At 41.7% G+C, this 18,658-nt stretch overlaps 3 protein-coding genes across 3 annotated transcripts; 1 reads left to right on the top strand and 2 right to left on the bottom strand.

Moving 5' to 3' along the window:
* Window positions 1–97: 97 nt before the first annotated feature.
* On the bottom strand, window positions 98–8,770 carry LOC116396532 (histone-arginine methyltransferase CARM1-like). The gene is made up of 3 exons (XM_031871187.1): window positions 8,517–8,770; window positions 2,142–2,267; window positions 98–865 (listed from the first exon to the last, which is right to left on the bottom strand). The coding sequence occupies exons 1-3, from the start codon at window positions 8,656–8,658 to the stop codon at window positions 723–725; spliced, it is 411 nt and encodes a 136-aa protein (XP_031727047.1). The 5' UTR covers window positions 8,659–8,770; the 3' UTR covers window positions 98–722.
* A 595-nt stretch (window positions 8,771–9,365) lies between these two features.
* LOC116396549 (guanine nucleotide-binding protein G(I)/G(S)/G(O) subunit gamma-5) lies at window positions 9,366–11,673 on the bottom strand. The gene is made up of 3 exons (XM_031871212.1): window positions 11,525–11,673; window positions 10,276–10,404; window positions 9,366–10,092 (listed from the first exon to the last, which is right to left on the bottom strand). Exons 1-2 carry the CDS (start codon window positions 11,615–11,617, stop codon window positions 10,279–10,281), a joined length of 219 nt encoding a protein of 72 aa, XP_031727072.1. The 5' UTR covers window positions 11,618–11,673; the 3' UTR covers window positions 9,366–10,092; window positions 10,276–10,278.
* Window positions 11,674–12,879: 1,206 nt separating this feature from the next.
* Window positions 12,880–17,700, top strand: clpp (caseinolytic mitochondrial matrix peptidase proteolytic subunit). Its single transcript, XM_031871211.1, has 7 exons — window positions 12,880–12,967; window positions 14,370–14,471; window positions 14,757–14,828; window positions 14,911–15,007; window positions 15,463–15,650; window positions 15,767–15,872; window positions 16,979–17,700. The coding sequence occupies exons 1-7, from the start codon at window positions 12,956–12,958 to the stop codon at window positions 17,203–17,205; spliced, it is 804 nt and encodes a 267-aa protein (XP_031727071.1). The 5' UTR covers window positions 12,880–12,955; the 3' UTR covers window positions 17,206–17,700.
* Window positions 17,701–18,658: the final 958 nt, after the last annotated feature.

The raw sequence follows: 18,658 nt of genomic DNA, 5'->3' as shown, positions 1-18,658 counted from the left end.
ACAAGCTGCATCAACGTAGTCTGCTGAAGATCCTCCACGGACTTTCAAAATAAAAAAATGTGTTAACGCGCTATAAAATAATTGTCGGCGTCAATTAATGAATGCGTTAACGCGATAATAAGGCGTTAACTTGCCCAGCACTAATATATATATAAATAACTAAAGAAATAAACCTAAACCACACCTACTCACAACTAAATCCTACGGTCTAATCCTGTTTCTTTCCATGGAGGGACTTAGGACCCAGGGGAATGTAGGTGAAGGAAACAGGAAGTGACGGAACGGAAGACACGCCACACAAACAGCTGTTCACCGCTCGCTGGCCGGCCATTTATTTTCGGCTTTAATAAATTAATGCTTTAACGCGGAAATAAAAAAATACCGTGAAATATACCGTGAAACCGCCAGAATCTTACAAAATACCGTGATATGCATTTTTGGTCATACCGCCCAGCCCTACGGGTGACCCCAAACTTTTGAGTGGCAGTGTCTCTTTCTTCATTTGGGGTTCTAATTAGGAGAACATCTGTACACTGTGCAAGAGTTGTGTTCCAGCTAGACATCTCCAATGCTTCATGGAACTGAATTAGGGACACCTTTTAAATAAAAAAATGTATTTTAAAGAATTTTAAAAAGAATTTCTCCTAATAAAGAACAACGCCAACATGGGGGTAATTATTAAGGTTTGTCATTAAATGACAAAAACGAATCATTCTCATGTGTCAGTCTGCTGTATGTACTTCTTGGGAGCCTCTCACCTGGAAGTACTGTACAGCAGAGGAGTCCTCTGTTCTGTCACTGAAGACTGAGCGCTCATTGACGTGCCCACGACTGTTCTTCAGGAGGTTATAAAAGGACTGAAAGTCTGCAGCGGAACACAAACACACACGTATAAGAAGAACAATGATGCACTTTACACCGGACCCTACATTACACAACAGCATGCATACAGTCACAACAGTTATGTTGAATGTTTATGTTTGAACTTACGCGTGCAAAGGTTACTTCACTTCCTTTTCACTAAGCCCAACGTTAACAGTTTAGAGCAGTATAGAGTTTCAGATATTCATCATGTTTGAGTCACTTTATAGAAATACCAGAACACAAGCTAAAGTTATGTCTTTTTATTTGACTGTGGTGATGTACGGCATGTTTCTGTTGCTCTGTTTTAGATATTGGTTCAGGTCATCTACTCAATCAGGGATATTGAGAACAGCTTGTTTCATTACTTTGGCTTCATCAAGTCTGCGGCTGACCTTTGAACTTTTTTTCATGTTTGTATTTTCAAAGAGAAAAATATTTTTAGATGAGGATTAATTGAAGACAGCGTCTTGGGTAATGTTGCCTGGGTCGAAAACTTCCCAATTAAAGAGCTGCTAACATTAGCTTCTGATAGCATCCAGGACCAGTGAGAGAGGAAATACAACACAGTGGAAGTGGTTCTGTTTAAATGTAACCTGTAAACCCACAAACTAATGTAGTTAATACACTAAGTAGTGAATTACTTAGCAGGGCATACTAATGTTAGAGCAGATAAACCAAACATTTAATAATTTCTTTAAACAGATTTGCTCTTGATAAAAAAACAAGTAGTCCATATTATTTTTATACGGAGTGTCTCTGTTACTACAGCCCCAGAGATTCATACATTACAGTAGCACATGGTAAGTGTACCCAGTGTGTGGGAAGCACAGACTTACTGCTTACATAACGAACGTTGGCATGTTGGCTCTCTCTGGGGTTATAAACAGAGAAAACTAAACCAATCCACCATTTTCACACGGTGGCCATAGCTATGGAACTGTCTGACTAGTATCTGGGAGAGCGTGACACATGGCTGCCGTGTGAACATGGTGAATGTCATGCTGGAACGGGGGATTTGCAAACGGCTACTGAGAAACAGACATATATATACCTAAATTCTAATCACTACTTCAATAATTCACATTTGTTCAATATTTCCAATGTTTGGTTCGACAGAAAAATACTTCCTTTACTGGCAGTATTTTTGACCTAAAATCATGATGTTTCCACATTTTGGCTCATATATATGGTGTGTGTGTGTGTGTGTGAGAGACGGATGTACAGCGTGCAACAGCCATATTGTATTTGGCCGTGTGTGTGTGTGTGTGTGTGTGTACCTGCAGGTGAGGAGAACTGCAGCAGGACGCTGTTGCAGCCCAGTGTGATGATGAATGACTGCTTCCCCACGCGGCTGCACTCCGTCTCCCTGGAAACCGAACACTTGAACACACTCGCCTCCTCTCCTGGACAGAAAAAGAACAGAAAAAGTTAGGACAATAAGACATACTGGCCTACAGCCACTGAAAATAAAACCTGTGTGGCGAATACTGCTGGAAATTTACGTGTATTTATACATCTTTAAAGTCAACGATGGCTCTGGAGGTGACGTTTGGCTGCCTCAGTAATACAGAGCACTGAAGACGAGCTGTAAGAGTCTGAGTCACATCGGCACTGATTTGACAGCCTGCATGTTCAGCTTAAAGAACATGCTTTGATTTGTATTTTCATTTTGTGTGACGTCTAAAGAGTTTTCTTGCTGCGAGGCACATGTTAGGCCTGACATTTCCATTTCAGATTCAACCCAACCAGCTCCTGTGTGGGAGAGCTGAATGAAATGCACCTCCAGCCTCTTTATCTCCCTCCGCCGCTCTCACACTGTGGAGGACTATGCACGAATGATGAAATTTGGTCCTTTTTTTAAAGAGCTTGAAAAATATAAAATAAAAATACATTTATATATTTCTACAATGTGTCGACACGAGACAGAATGCGTACAACCAAAATACCCAGCTGGCTCTCTGTACGTTTGTAATAGTCAACGAATCCCAGAACAACATCTAAGACCAAAAGTGTTTGTCCATCTCTCAATACTCTCCGGCTTCTTTACTCAGTCTGGTCCCACTGAAGATGGAAATCCACAATAAAAGCCCCAGAAATATAAAAGTGTCTTAAGGCTCAGTCATTCGCTGTAGTTTTTACTCAAACAAGAAGAAGCAATGGCGTTTGTTGAGGACTATTTTCAGCTGCGTATTAAGCCACATTTGGTGCTCCAGTGAGTGTTTGTGGCAGCAGAACGATGTATGTGGGATTGAGTCAAAAGGAACTAGTGTGTGTGCGTTTATGATAATGAAGGAACATGTCACCCAGTGAGACAATGTGGCTCACTGACGTGTTCTTAATAGTTGTTGACAACACAAAATGAAGCCAAAGCGATTGCGATGCATGTTTTCAACCATATAGCTTTTCTTTTGCCACAGTCGATACTCGCTGTGTGTGTGTGTGTGTGTGTGTGTGTGCGCGCGTGCGTTTGCATCCATTTCCACTTTAGGATAGAAACCTGTGAGAGATACTAAAGCTGCTGTCACCACCATGACTCTTCTGGTTAAAATGCATGCTACAAGAGTTATCTTTTTATTTTTAAATCCCATATCATTTGTCAACCCCGTGTTGCGAGATCGGCTTAATAAAGACGACCTGAATAATGCACTGCACTGGTGGAGAAGCGCACACCTCCCGAGATAGAACAAGGATGAACAAACATTTGATGGGATAATCACTCTCTTGAACTAAAACTGGAAAGATGGATGATGATGAATGAACACCTCTCAGAACTCCTTCTGTGCGGCCCTGTGCCAATACGTCTCCAGGCTGTGTGAGCCTCGTCGTCGCGCAGCAGGCCCGACACAGATGCACAGAGAAGCCTGAGCTAATCCAGCGCCTGTTGAGGGATTAAGTGCAGCACTTCAGATTAAGAGAGAAGCATCCTCAGAGTTCTCCTGCGCCAAACCAACCACGTCCGCCATCGACCACGTGACAAGACAGCTCGTAACAACGTGAGAAAACGTCTAACTCGATACAAACGGGATCCAGGACTACGTACCGGCAGGTGATTCATTTTGATAATTGGATGTTAATGGTGCCCATGTTCCCCAAATACATATCTGATCTCATCAAACAAGAGCCAGGAATGAGTTGGCAGAACTCCAGCTGAGGATCACTTTCCTTCACTACTTTTACCTTCATCACCATGAAGCAAGATTACTAAACTAACAAAAACTGACATCAATAAAGCTGTGGAAGGAATCGAAGGACAGAGGGCTGATGTCAAATATACACACTTTTAAATGAGTTGTTTTACTATCAAAATGTTTTATTCTCATTATTATCATTCTTCCCATAAAAGATGACATCATCTGGGTTATTTTTTTCACATAAGACAAAAACATTCTACAACTGTCTTCCCATGGCGAGTAGAACTCACCGAGGCAGTTCAGCTGACCTACATGTGTCAAATCTGTGGACTTCCTCTTTGATGACTCTGCAGGATATAAATAGATAGTAGATCCGGTTCTGATGAAAACACCTCCCCTCACTTCTGCAATGCAGTGAACCCTGACCTAATGAGTTGGTGCATGTTTGAAGAGGGTAATCTGAATATTTCTAATAAAAAGGTAATGAACTAAAAGATGTATCATCATCATCAACTACAACGTCTCCTTCAAACAACTGTATTTATTAAAGTTTCTCCCCAAAAAACGACAATTTACAAGATTACATGTGAACATACATTGACGTTAAAGCCAGAATGCATCATGTTGTAACTGAATGGAGCCTCAGTACGTTATACGCACATCTACACCACTTGCAGTCTCTTTTGATATCCATCTCCTAACAACTCCCTGATCTTTTTCTATTTCCCAAAATACTCCCACGCTGCAGATTTAAGGCACGTTTTGGCAGGTATGAGGCTGGACTGTCGGTTCCCTTACAGATCTCCTTTTCAACACACCGCAACTCTCACACACAGAACAAACAGGTGCCGTACGTCTTAAGTTACTCGCGAGATTGGTTTTCACAGCGATACAACACAGGAATCAGGACACCATAGATATCGCAGCTTCTACGGTTCTAACTTTACTAATCTTACTGTAGAATGTAGAACACATCCAGTTCAACTGCAACAGTCGTGACAGGATGTTTACACGTGCAAACAGCTGCTCACCTCACATTAGTGCTGGGCGGTACACCGGTTTTAAATTCCCGTATGATATGAATTTTTCACACACCGTCATACCCGAAACAACTGCTGTCACTCTTCAACAGGCAGCTAAATATGTTGTTCGCCGCTAAGAGCGCTATAGTCGGAGCTAGTTACCTTAAGTGTATTGAGAGGGACCTCTAATCATGGTTATAACTTTATAACACAACAATTAATAACCCACAACTAACGCTCTTTAACATGGCAAAACACCACAACGGTTTGTGACAAATAAACAATTTGTAACACTAATAATTGTACATTTATAAAATTACACCGCCGAACGGCATGCTGGGTACAGCTCGCTAGCACAACAGTCTGCTAACAGCTTGGAGAGGCTCCGTCGCTACAGTGTCGTTACATTAACGAACAGAATAGGCCGATGCAGGATGAATAAAGACAGACCGGAGATGCACCGATAGAGTCTGTGCCCAAAAGAGGAGCTGGGTCTGCTGTTTGGAAGTGTTCTGGTTTTAAAAAATCCGACGTTTTGCGAGTGTCTCGAGCCACTGTTGTTGCGCTGGTGGTAACACGAGCAACTTACTCCATCACCTCAGCAGAAAACATGTGTTGTAATACCAAGAGTGTGATGACGGCAGTCAACCAGTAACGTTAGCGCGAGTGAAACAGTGAAGCTAAAGGGTCAGACATCGCTTGAAGAGGCATTTGCTCGAGGCAGCATATGACAAGAAAAGCAAGCGGTGGAGCGACATTACGAACGCAATAACGATCCAGCTATGCAAGGACATGGTCCCGCTACAGACAGTCGAGAAAGACGGGCTCAGAGCAATGATTTAAACACTGGATTCAAGGTATGTCTTACCGGGGTGACAATACTTCAGCCAAACTGCTATCCTAACATTATACTTTATACATGATGACATTAAAAAATTGTATATTCTATGTACTCCTAACAGTAGAGTAAGCCATTATAAAACTATATAAAAACAGTCAAGAAAAAAAAAATACCGTGATATACCGTAAAACCGCCAGAATCTTAAAAAATACCGTGATACACATATTTGGTCATACCGCCCAGCACTACCTCACATTTTAAAAATCTATAAGAACATTCTCTTGCATCCAACTGTTATTACATCCATTATATTAACTCTTGCCATGTGTATTAGGTAGAGATGCACTCATTGGCCATTTCTGATTTTTAAAAGTCTGACCAACTAATTCTGATTTCTGCCGATTCCCTTTCTAATAACAATAAAAGACTACAAGGCTCCAGAACAACTTGTTTTACAACCGTCCAACCTTACATAAATTATTCTGGTTTTGCTTTGAGTATCGTTAAGCTATTTATTCATGACTTTTTACTTTGAACGTGTTTATTTTGGATTTTTTTACCTCATCCAAGAACCAGTTACACTTACAGTTAACCTGTTCACATTTCTAGCTTTGTGTACATTCGGTTTTTGCACCTTACTGATAATGTTTATTGTTTATAGTTTGTGTATTTGCACTCTTTCCTACTTTGTACTAACCAGACGGTTTGTTACACAGAATAATCTGAGACGTTGACTTTGAAAAAAAGGGCAGGCACTTATATAACTAACGTTATTGCAGCATCACTGCTAACCTCTTTAGGAGCCGCCATTGTCTCTACATCACACCTAAACCACGCCGGAGCTGCCAGTGATCCTCACACACGCTGAGTGGTAGCTCGGACACAAACGCATTGCTTGAAGCCTGACGAGATGGATTTGTGTGAGATCTTGTGATATCGCACCAATCTAGCTGCAACTGCTGCACAATAATTTCCCTCGGGATAAATAAAAGTTCTATCCAATCTTACGCTTTGTTAACCTAAACTAAACATCCTGCACCTATTAACATCAACACTCTCCTCCTCCTAAACTTCACCTTGGCATAAAAAAGTAGCCAGTTGGACATAATCGACAAATTGATGCAGCAGAACCTGCGATGTAGTCTTTTTATTCAGCACATTTTCCTCCTTGCCTATGTTACCCACAATGCATCTCAACAGTTGGGTCAGGGATTCTGATGTGTTATGCTGTGGGGCTGCAGAGGTCTGGTAAGATCACTTCTCAGGGTAAGATCACTTCTTTCTAACTGCACACCTCCAGATTTCTTTTTACTTTTTAAACTTGTAGTCTTCAGACCCAACCTAGTTAACTGAAGTGACATCACTTAAGGGACATTTATCAGACTTCACGGAGTTCCCTCTGGAGACACCAAAGGTTTCATTCTACTTTTAGGAGTTTCAAGGATTTGTTTGTTGTGCGTTTCCTCTCCAGAAATAGAATGACAGACATGTAACTCAGAGGCTTCTTTACACAGATGACAGTAACAGACACATGGTGGCTTTAAATGGCGAATAACGGTGTTTGCCCATCTTATGCATTATTTTTACTTTTAAATGATTAAATGTGTATGTTTTCTACGACCTATATTCCCACACGCGTAGTTTTAACTTCATGTTTTAATGTGTGCTGCCGGAGATGCGTGGGGCCAATTGTCTCAGCGCCATACAAAGTCGATGCGGAGATCCTCCAAAGGTCTACAAATTAACGTCGGTGTGCTTTTCTTTAACTTCAGCATTTGCAGCAGGGGGGGGCTGCGCAGCTGTTACTTTTCAGCGGGACATGCCATTGAATGAGAAAAGCTGCGGAGGGCTGAAGCGTCCCTGACGCTGCCTCCACGCAGGAGGCAAAGTAGCCGGCTATTGTTCCAATGAGAACAAAGATGAATGTATAAGTAATGAGGGCCCGGTGTCTCTACGCCTCTCAAAACGACAAGACCGCTTTAAGCAACAAAAAAAAAAAGTAAAAGCGTTCATAAGTTTGTATGTTTACAGCTCTATTACGGAGCTAAATGCAGCGTCAGCCGACCGGACCGCGACGCACGGCGGCGGGTACCGAGTGATGCCCTCTGGTCCAAACAAGCTAGTTAATTCACAACCTAGAAAACTGCCGAATAACATCACCTGGGTCTCTCAAGCACAATATGGAACAGCTGAATTCATATTAGTTATGCGACTAAATAAACGTTCGAGAGACATCAAGGGCAAAATACGTTAGATGCTAGCAGTTCGGATGCACGTTAGCTCCTCATTGCCGAACCCGTGCTAGTGGCATTGTTTAGCTAGCATTAAACTACACACAATTTAGCTGCGCTGCTTACTGGTGGGACTAACTAAACTGCGCTGTATGCGCTAATTTTTGTCGAGGTCTCCAACGCGGTGAACTTGTGTGGGAGCTCAGAGCTCAATGTTTGCAAACAACAAGACTCCCTCGGACGAGGAACATTTTTGGAGTTTTAAGGGTTCCCTCGTGATAGGTAGGGGGAGGCGACGTTAGCTTCTTGGTGGCTAAAGCTACGTATGGCCGGATTAGCCGTGAGCATTAGCACTGCATAGCATTAGCACTGGCAGTTAGGACAGGCCGAACATCCGAGGAGCATCTGCGGGAAAGGGTCAACTCACCATTGGAGAGATTGATGAGAGCAGCATCGTGAGTGCTCTTGACTTCTAGCCGCAGGGGCTGCTGCTCTGAATGTCGCTGTATGTCTCCATTCACGTCTCCAATGGAGAGGAGCCGCACACCGGGGAACACCGAGACCGCCATCTTCGATCTGGAAGTAGAGACAGGTCGGTGACGCTCACATCCAACCACGCACTGCTCTCTGCTGGAGGCAGGCCGGGCATCAACGTGAGAAGGCCCCCAGCAGCGCCACCTGGCGGCTCAAAGTGGGTACTGTGTAAACACAGGCAGCATACGTCATGACTTCCTGCAATCCACGAGCTCTCAAATGTTTTAATTTTACCCAAGACTTGAAATAAATTAAAATTTAAGAAAATCTTATAATAAAAAAAAAAAATATATATATACAGAATACGTATATATGTACAGAAGACATGAAATAATACATTGAAATAAATAAGTAATTGAAATAATATACATATATATTTTGAAAACTCCTAATCTTTATCAACGAATTAGAAGAATATCCATAAATACTATAAGTGTATATCATAGCCACCTTATGCATGTATGTATGTATATACAGCGGGTAAAATAAGTATTGAACACGTCACTTTTTCTCAGTAAATATATTTCTGATGCAAGCAAAGCTGTACGTAGCTAATCATAACATACTGTATAAGAGTCATAGCATGACACTTGCTGATTTCTTTATATTGCATTATTTAAATTCGGTTTAGATCAAATATCTTACTTACTCTCAAGTCTCATTCGTGATGTTTACACTACTTGCATATTTATTTATTCTTTATTCCACTCATTGATTTAGTCAACAAGTATGCCGATATGTTTCTACGACAGCAGATAGAAGCATCTTGGAAAACAGAGCGCTGAAAGGTCTTGAAATTCTAAATAAAAACATGATTTATGTGATTTTATTTTACCAGGGGAAAAAAACAGATGCAAAATTGATGCCATGGTTACTTTTAATGGTGAATAATAATAAAACATCTGATGGTTAATAGAATCCTTTTGAATTATGAACACTCTGTTGGTGTTAAACACCCAATTTTAAAGTACGAAAGAAAAAAACAAACATGTAATCCAATTTTTTTATTTGCTTTGGGTGACATTCATAAATAAGTAAATAAATAAATCAGATAGGAATTTGACTTTCATAGTCACTTTTATCCAATAACCAATGAAAAAAAAAAGTGTAGTTCTACTGTAAAATCAGAAGTTTTACAAGTGGTCCAAAATTGGACGTGGCGCACAAAACAGAATTAGCATTAAGGCCTGTTGTGTAAACCGAAATCTACCATAGACCACTGAACCCTGAAAAGAGCAATACCCTGTCACAATAAATACACTGCATTTACTCAGCATCATTTATTTAGCTGCTCCAGTGACTGTGTGACTGTGTGTGTGTGACTGTGTGTGTGTGTGTGTGTGTGTGTGTGTGTGTGTGTGCACGCGCACGGTCTTGATTTCCTCATCTTCAGAGACAGAGGGGCACATGAGAGAAATCCACATTGGAATCAGGCGTTCGTTTGGATGATTTGGCACTCCTTCACGGCCCTGAGAAGACAAGAAATACATGAAGCTGGAGGGGAGGATGGGTCTTGTGCTCTAAAGAGACAGCAGGGTCATTGTTCAGCAGCAGGGTGAGGCAAATTACAAAGAAAAGTATTAAGATAGAAAAAATGAAGAATCTCAAAATAAGCTGATGAAATCAAGCAAAGCGAGGAGAGCTGCACTCACGCGTCAGAGGAGGACACATGACTTGGGAGGCCTGAACGGGTTATCGCTGGAGGGCACCCCGGTGAGGAGGGGATCCTTGTGGGCATTTTGCAAACAGAAGGTCTTTAGTTCTGCAGCGGCCTGAGAAACCTGGATTCCATATCGTGTGGTTAAAGAAAGGCGATGTCATATGTCTGTGTTTAGGAATGAGCATGAAAGCCAGCCACAATTACACAGTCCATAATTCTCAAAAATGATTCTGCTCAATCATTTATTAAATTCATTAACAATAATAGCTATTTACTCTGTATAGACCCTTCCAACCTTTATCAACTAATTAGAAGGGATATCATATAGGTTTGATGTACGTGATGTGACAACAGTACATGTGAAAGCAGTACATGTACAGTTTATAGTTATGTCAATATTAACAGAGCGATAGGTTATATGACAGACAGAACATCTTACAGTATACCTCACACCACATCAATCCATTGGACCTTCATTGTTTATGATTCTACCATATTGACAACATCACAATTTTCTTTGAGTGAAATTCTCCTGTGATTTTTATTTATTCTGGTTGCTCCCCAACAGCGTATATAGGCCTGATGCTGTGGTGGTTTAAAACCTGCAGTTGAAAGTAGTGTGACTTCTGTTCTAAAATAAGTAGCCAGCCAAACAATCCCAGCAGTCACACAGCAGCACAATCAACAAAGCTATCACTGTGCTGCACTGTGTTAGCTACCATCTCACTGCACACCAGGAAGGCACACTCTGGCTTTCACGTGACTTATGGACATCGTGTAAAAGTGTTTCTTTTAAGTATGAAGTAATGTGGTCAGTTAGAAGAGTTTGAATAATAGACATTTTCCGTTTAAGCTAGTTTTAAGGAACCAAAAGACACGGACTTTAAACAGCAACTAGGAGGCTAGGCTACATGTTTCTGTGCGTTACAGCTGTTTTACCCAAAAGGTACTAACGTTACTGCAGTTGACGCGTTTAAGGACAAATAAACGGTCGATAAGTTTAAGAACTCCTTAAATCATTTGTTTGTAACTCAAATAAATTCCAAGTAGGAACTATGTAATGAATGTTACATAGTAAAAAAGTTTGGAGTAAATTCAAAAGTGTCTTAATTGGCAGTGATGGATAGGAATTCGTTTCTGCACGCGGCACATTAAAAGAGTTGAGGCGCTTTAGAGCGGGAGTCACGCGCACGGGAGCGGTTTTGGCAGTTTAGTGGAAGTGTTGCGTTGAGTGGACGTACCTTTATCCGACGCACACTGGCCTCGAGACGAAGCTGCTTCACCGCCTTCTGGGCGATGACTAAACTGCTGCTGGCGACGCTGCTGTTCGACATGACTGAGTGCGAACAACGGCGAAAGTGGTCAAGTAGTCAGTTACGTTCATGTTTCAGTACCAGGCTGGAATAATGGACGGCTTCCGGTCAAAACCTTCAAAATAAAGAGCCCATTCACTCGCTTTTCCTCGCCCCACCCACTCGCACGCGCACACACGCGTCATTGCTTGACTGTGTTGTTGTTTGTTTCTTAAATCACATTAAGCTTAGCTACTGCAATGGTGGAGGAAGTGTTCAGTTTTTTTTTTACTTATCCCAAAAATAGCAACACAATATAATATAAAAATGACTCTGTTAGGCTAAAAGTAAGTAGACTAGGTTGATTATTCAAAACACTCATAATACAGAAAATAATGTTAAGGCCTATCAGATATTAGGCTTGTATTGGATTACAGTTACTGGATGAGGTGGAGCTAATTTGAACTATTTATATATGTTGGGTAGTTAAAGATATAACTGTGCATCATATTTTATAAACTTAGTTTCTAAGTAGTATGTTTTCTATGTAACATCGTAATCTACATGTATTGGAGAATGGACTAATGTTTAATTAAACATTATGTTGAGTAATTGATGCTCCCTTAAGTCTGCAGAAATGTAGTTTGTAACTACAAGAAATAGGATGCCCAAAACAAAACTATCATAATAAATCTCAATCTTCCATTCAGTTGACCGAATTATAAATTGATAATTTCAAACAAACAAGAATGTGTACAGTGTCAGGAATATATATATATTGTATATAATTTACAAATTTGTTTTAGCTAGCTGGGGCCTAATAGTCTGACAGAATCATAACAAGATAAAGACTGGACACACTAAAAATAATAAATTGATTATGTGTGTATGTTGCATATGTATGGCGTGTGTTGTCTTATATACCGGTGCCAATGACAAATTTACATTAGGTGCAAATCTAATGGACAATAAAGTAATCTGAATATGAATTTGAATAAGCATTCAAAACAAAAAAAGACGGTAAATTAGCTTGACACCGTGTTTGTTTTATGAAACATGATAATTAAGGGAGACGGGATGATTATGTGTAATAGTATCTCATATAACAAGCCATGTATTTATACAAAGGGTAATTATGTAGTATGGTATTATATAGGGTAGTATTCAGCGGAGAAAGTGACGGGAATTTGATCCATTGGTAAAAATGCATTGAACCCGTAGGCCTGTAGAGGGCGCTAATGAAATACATTTCAGACCAAGCGGCTATTAATCCAACGAAGAAGAAGAACGCGGTTCAAAGGAGAAGTTGGTTGAATTTGGTTCCGGTGTATCTTATCTGGGGGTCACACAGAGGGGGAGACAAACCTACAAGGCTTCAAAATGCTGTTACGAGTGAGTACACGCAGCAGTTTGAGGGAACCGTCCCGTTAACCGGGGTCACACCGTACATTGGTGTAAATAAAACCGTTGTTACTGTTGTTATTACAGCTCGTCGCGCTGCGCGTGTTTACTAAGTAGCAGCTTGTGTAACGAGGCTTGAACGTATCACTTCTAAACGTGTCCGGTTACTGATAAACGCTACAAACACACGAAGTAACGTTACGGTGCTTTTACCAAAACGCAACAACCAGTCCGAAATAAATCCGTGTGTGTTTCACTGAGTCGTGGCTTTTTTTTGGGATGATGACACAACAGTGGTTGTGTAAGTTGGTTTTCATGGTGGCCACTGACAGAACCAAGCGTGAATGTACCTGCTTCAATGGAGAACTACAAGTAAACAACAGGCTGTAATGATGCCGTATTCCAAAAAAACTTTATCAGCGTTGATAAGCGAAGCAAAGATATGCAAATTCTCTCTCTCGAATCACAAACTGTTTATTGCCAAGTACGTCACACATACAAGGAATTGGCTCGGTGATTTGGTGTGTAACAGTAAAAACACAGTGCAATAGTATGACATCATTTAAAAATATGAAAATGTACATTAAAATATGGTAAACAAACAAGAGTACGTTAACGCAAGTATATTATTAAAGTGTCAAGTGTATATTAAAAGAGAAAATATGTGCAAAGGTGTGTAACAGTAAGAAATTGTCCTGAGGATGTCGGAGTCAGTGGGCGTTCCGGGCTTCATAGATGAACCCAAACAGTTCATGTGGCTTGAGGTCTTGGTCCTGATGGACCGCAGCCTCCTGCCAGAGAAGGGACTCAAACTGTTTGTGTCCAGGGTGAGAGGGGTCAGCTACAATCTTTGTTGCCCGCCTCAGAGTCTTGGAGGAGAACAAGTCATGGAGGGACCGCAGATTGCAGCCAATCACCTTCTCAGCAGAGCAAATGATGCGCTGCAGTCTGCCCTTATCCTCGGCGGTGGCTGCAGCGTACCAGACGGTTAAATTGTATACAAGTTGTTCTACACAAACAACTTATCATATAAGTCAATGTCAATAGAAATGAGGATTGTTATAAGCAGTTTGCGTCACATAATTTTAGCCCAGATTATCCTAAATTTACACAGTTATGTAAAGCAGTAAAATATATTTTATTACCAACCTCAAGAAATGACTTGGTATGTCTAAATAAAAAAAGAAGTTGCAATGCAGATTTATGCTTAGTTAAGCTTTCAATGAATTCAAGTTATCTATGAAATATATTTGATATATTTATTTGGATTATTTTATCGTGTGTATCTCTTCCATATGTTTATCCATTATTTACTGTTTAGTCCTTTGTCTTACATGTCAAATATGCAGTAAAGGCTAAATAGAAGCCCGTGTGTGTTTTCTGTGTCTTCCAGAGAGTGTTGCACATCGGAGGCTTGACGCTGAAGCACAGCAGGTCCATCCACCACAGCCCGGTCTGGAGGAGTCCCCTTGTCCCCATAGTTGTGGAGCAGACGGTGAGATTAAGGCACTTTCGAAGGCAGCATCAGGGAGAGCTTTCGGTTTTAAAGGCTCTGCTCACACGAGCATTGTCTTTGGATCATAAGATAACTATAATAGGGAACCAAACGTGTTTAAAGCAGATTTACATCCTTTCATCTAAGTACAGAAATGAAACAAATACAGTGGCTGGGAAAGTCGGACATTTAAAAAGTTTACATGCACAGATTTTCAGCTTTTAAGAGCACTAGATAGAATTGTTTTGTTGGGGTTGTGGAAATAATTTTTTGTTTCTTTTTCAGGGGAGAGGAGAAAGAGCTTATGACATCTATTCTCGCCTCCTGAGAGAGAGAATTATTTGTGTAATGGGTCCTGTAAGTGTATCCCTGGTTGATTGATGTTGGTTGATTGATGTTTTCACAGTGATTTTATATAACTTTGCTCTTCCTCACTCAGATCGATGACTCTGTAGCCAGTCTGGTTATCGCCCAGCTGCTCTTCCTGCAGTCAGAAAGCAACAACAAACCCATCCACATGTACATCAACAGTCCCGGTGAGGCGCTCAGCGGAGGGCTGGACAAACGCATCCGAACATCCTTAAAATGACGCAAACGATGCATGCCAGAAAACCATAGATTACAAATGAAAATAGAATAAATTGAATCAATTTTCTTTTTACGTTAGAAAAAAACTCAAATTTTGCTCCACCATCAATTCTTTTTAAAGAAAAACATTTTTTGAGGTGGAAAAACAAAAAGACAAACTTATGCTTTTACATTGAAACTTTTCTATTTTCCATTTTTGGAGGTTTTCCTTTTGGAATTGCTGTTTCATAATATTTATTTTTTCGCTTCCCTTTTTCTTTATAGAATTTCATTATGGCCTAATTATCTTGGAGGTGTACAACACAATAAGAGTCTATTTACCAGTTTCCATTTTTAAGTAAAACATCTGGCATAAGCATGAGCCTTTAAAATGACTAAATATATTTTCTTTCCTCTCCCCCAGGCGGTGTGGTGACAGCGGGCCTGGCCATTTACGACACCATGCAGTACATCCTCAATCCCATCTCCACCTGGTGTGTTGGCCAGGCAGCCAGTATGGGCAGCTTGCTCCTGGCGGCGGGAACGACGGGCATGAGGCATTCACTGCCCAACGCCCGCATCATGGTCCACCAGCCTTCAGGAGGCGCCAGGGTAAGGTGGCCCCCTCGGGTCCTTTGATGCTGATCTGAGATGGTGGTCACAAAGCCTGTAAAGGTGATCATTCCAGGGTAGTAATAATAATAATAATCAGAGTGCTGTGTGTCCAGGGTCAGGCCACGGACATCGCCATCCAGGCCGAGGAGATCATGAAGCTGAAGAGACAGATCAACAGCCTCTACGCCAAACACACGGGGCAGCTGCTGAGCACCATCGGTAGGTTCCAGCTCCTCGTCTTTGAGATGTTTGTCACAGAGACGTGAAGCCTTTAGGCGCAACTTTTTAGTTTCAGTCACAGATAACTGGTCCAGCGCTGGCAGAATAGGACGCTACTCACTCTTCGCGCAGCTTTTAACTCTTGCACGTGTAATGAATGTTGAGTTTTCCATTCAGACATGCTCCTGGAGCTGATCAGGGGTCTGTTTTCAGCTGAGTAGGTGATTTCCACACTAATGCTGCCATTCCTGCTCATCTTCTTTGTTTTGTTCTGTAAAACACAGTCAATGTTTTTTTTTTGGGGGGGGGCTCTTTGGTGGACGATAGAGTGCCTGTTAAACATGAAAACCCTTGTTAAGGACAATTAAGACATTGACCAGTGAAAAGAGAGTGAACCTGGAGTTACCTTCAACAGATGCACTTGCTGGACATGCAAATGGCTACCAAAGTAATTCAGTGGCAAGTTTGACATCAGAGTACAAACTTGCCTGCTGATTCTCTTTCCCAATGTAAGTCTATGGGGAAAAAAATCTCTGTGGCATCACGTGACAGACCCGGAAGATGTAACTCCATCGCTTGGTCACTATGTAAGATTTGAAGACTGGTGGTCTTCCTGGGGGCTTTATAAATGAGCAACTGTGTGCTAGCATGTTAGCCAAAACAACTTTATCAGTTAAACTGTATATCAGTGTTGTGTGTTCTGCTGGGGCCAAAAGAACAGCAAAGTATGTATGCAGTTGGTAAACTTGAGAATAGGACATTACAGCACTAAAAGTACGCAAGAACTAAGTAGTTATAAAAATGAAGGTATGAAGATTTCAAGCAGAGAGTTTTTAGTTGAGTCAGCAGTGAGCTGGGAGGAAATTTGGGGGGGTGCTGTCACAAAATTAGGGAGTGTGTCTTTAACATACAGTACGTTACCATTTGTCAACATGAGGTTTAAACTCACACGTACCTAATACAATAAACACATGGTCTGTATATCATCTGTAAATGGCTCCAATAGAGAGGTTAGCCAATCACAACAGCTGAGCGGGACTGATTTGCATGTCGTCAATTGGAGAGGAGGTATTCACAGGTGTGTTCATTTCTTTCCCGTCCTCTAGAGGGCGTGATGGAAAGGGACCGCTACATGAGCCCCATGGAGGCGCAGGACTTCGGTATCATCGACCGGGTCCTGGTCCACCCGCCCCAGGCGGGCCAGGACGAGCCCGAGCTGGTGCAGAAGGAGCCGGTGTCGTCGGCCAGTCCACCTCCACAGCCAGAGTCGGCGGCCCCGGGGCAGGCCCTCCCCGGGACCAACGCCCCCTCCTCGTACAAACCAGAGCCGTGAGGCCACCGCAGATACTTACCTCCAAGCCGATACTTGTAGAGTTCCTGAAGACGAGGCGGCGCCCCGCGGCCTTAGGTGACTTCTTTTCTTCCCCCAACCAACACATGCAGGCATCAGTGGCTACAGTGATCAGAGGGTGTCCTCATAGGACGTGAATCCAATGTATTGTACCTTTTTTATTTTTTATTACTTTTGAGACGGTGATTCCAGATGTAATAAAAAGTCAAAGCAGTGATGGCTGAGAAGCAGTCGGCCATCTTTTTGACTCCACATACAAGTTGATCTTAGTGCTCGCGGAGTGAAAGCACAGTGATACAAGATGTTTTATTGTAATGTAATGAGGTTATTCAGAGGGGAGGAAGCCTTTCTAGACGACTAAGACAGCCATCTTGTTCTGTACCCGCTTGCTGCAGACTGGAGAGGACCTGTGTGACCTGTATTTGACCTCATATTTGTGATGAATAAATGTGATAATTTTGACCACAATTCCTGAAAAGCCGACTCCTTGTTCTTGATCCATACCAGTCTCAAATTCATCTCGGGATCATCCCAATCAGTGACTGAATTCTGCTGCACAGTCACTGTGGTGTTTAAAGTATGTAATTATTCAAAAAGTGACTGCGGATCATCGGCTACGTTTTTAAAGGGTTCTGTAATTTGGTGACGCCTACAATCTACACATTTTTCACTCTAGTGGCATTTCATATTCAACCCCTCAGCACCTGGATCACCTCCTGCACGACCTATAAAGAGCCATTACATTGGTGGAGCCCGGGCCTCACATTCAGCCTGGAGAGAGCTCTGCAGCCTGGCAGTGATGGTCCTAATAGTGCTGCAGGAATGACAAATTATTTTTTAGGCCAACCAGGAAGTTAGCATCGCACTGGTTCCCTCGACACAAAAGGCAACGGGTTTATTCAGTTGGATTTTGGATTATTGCAGAAAAGAAGCTCTGAGGCAACATTTATGATACTTGCACGTTTTGGTCAGCAAGATAACCTTCACAACTGAACACGGCGTTTATGGTTTTTGGAAGCATTCGCCAGAAGTGAAAAGCTAATGTTAAGCTAAAGACGCACTACAGCACGGTCGCATGAGCGCGGGTACACAAGGCAGCACAGGCGAACTAGTCGGCATGATGACTTTTAGTGATCTCATTTCTGTTGGCAACCGCCTTAAGTTAACGCCTCACAACTGGTGTATTTTTCTGACATTTTATATCATAGAATGAAACGTGACAACCAAAACACCCATCGACTTCCAGACGAGGGAACCCGAAGTTCAGAAATGCTGACTCATGTCTGGGCTTTAGGACTCATTCCTGCAGCACTCTATATGGTGAATAGCAAAAAAATACTTTGCACTAAAATTAAAAAGATTAGTAACCAACTTTTCCGTTTGATACAAATGAACATAATACCACACTTTAGACCTTTATTCAACTATTCCATCA

This window comes from Anarrhichthys ocellatus, unplaced genomic scaffold, assembly GCF_004355925.1.
Source record: "Anarrhichthys ocellatus isolate YVR2014 unplaced genomic scaffold, GSC_Weel_1.0 scaffold56, whole genome shotgun sequence".
Lineage (NCBI taxonomy): Eukaryota > Metazoa > Chordata > Actinopteri > Perciformes > Anarhichadidae > Anarrhichthys > Anarrhichthys ocellatus.
The sequence above is the reverse complement of the archived record's forward strand: the minus strand, read 5'-3'. Positions and strand labels throughout refer to the sequence as shown.

Excerpts from the sequence above, each read along its gene's own strand:
- LOC116396532 (XM_031871187.1), bottom strand. The coding sequence starts at position 8,658 with ATGGCGGTCTCGGTGTTCCCCGGTGTGCGGCTCCTCTCCATTGGAGAC. Across the intron at positions 2,268-8,516 it reads TCTCATCAATCTCTCCAATG|GAGAGGAGGCGAGTGTGTTC; the intron begins GTGAGTTGACCC and ends TTTTCTGTCCAG. Across the intron at positions 866-2,141 it reads GCAGTTCTCCTCACCTGCAG|ACTTTCAGTCCTTTTATAAC; the intron begins GTACACACACAC and ends GTTCCGCTGCAG.
- LOC116396549 (XM_031871212.1), bottom strand. The coding sequence starts at position 11,617 with ATGTCGAACAGCAGCGTCGCCAGCAGCAGTTTAGTCATCGCCCAGAAG. Across the intron at positions 10,405-11,524 it reads CCAGTGTGCGTCGGATAAAG|GTTTCTCAGGCCGCTGCAGA; the intron begins GTACGTCCACTC and ends TATGGAATCCAG.
- clpp (XM_031871211.1), top strand. Across the intron at positions 15,651-15,766 it reads AGCCTTCAGGAGGCGCCAGG|GGTCAGGCCACGGACATCGC; the intron begins GTAAGGTGGCCC and ends CTGTGTGTCCAG. Across the intron at positions 15,873-16,978 it reads GCAGCTGCTGAGCACCATCG|AGGGCGTGATGGAAAGGGAC; the intron begins GTAGGTTCCAGC and ends CCCGTCCTCTAG.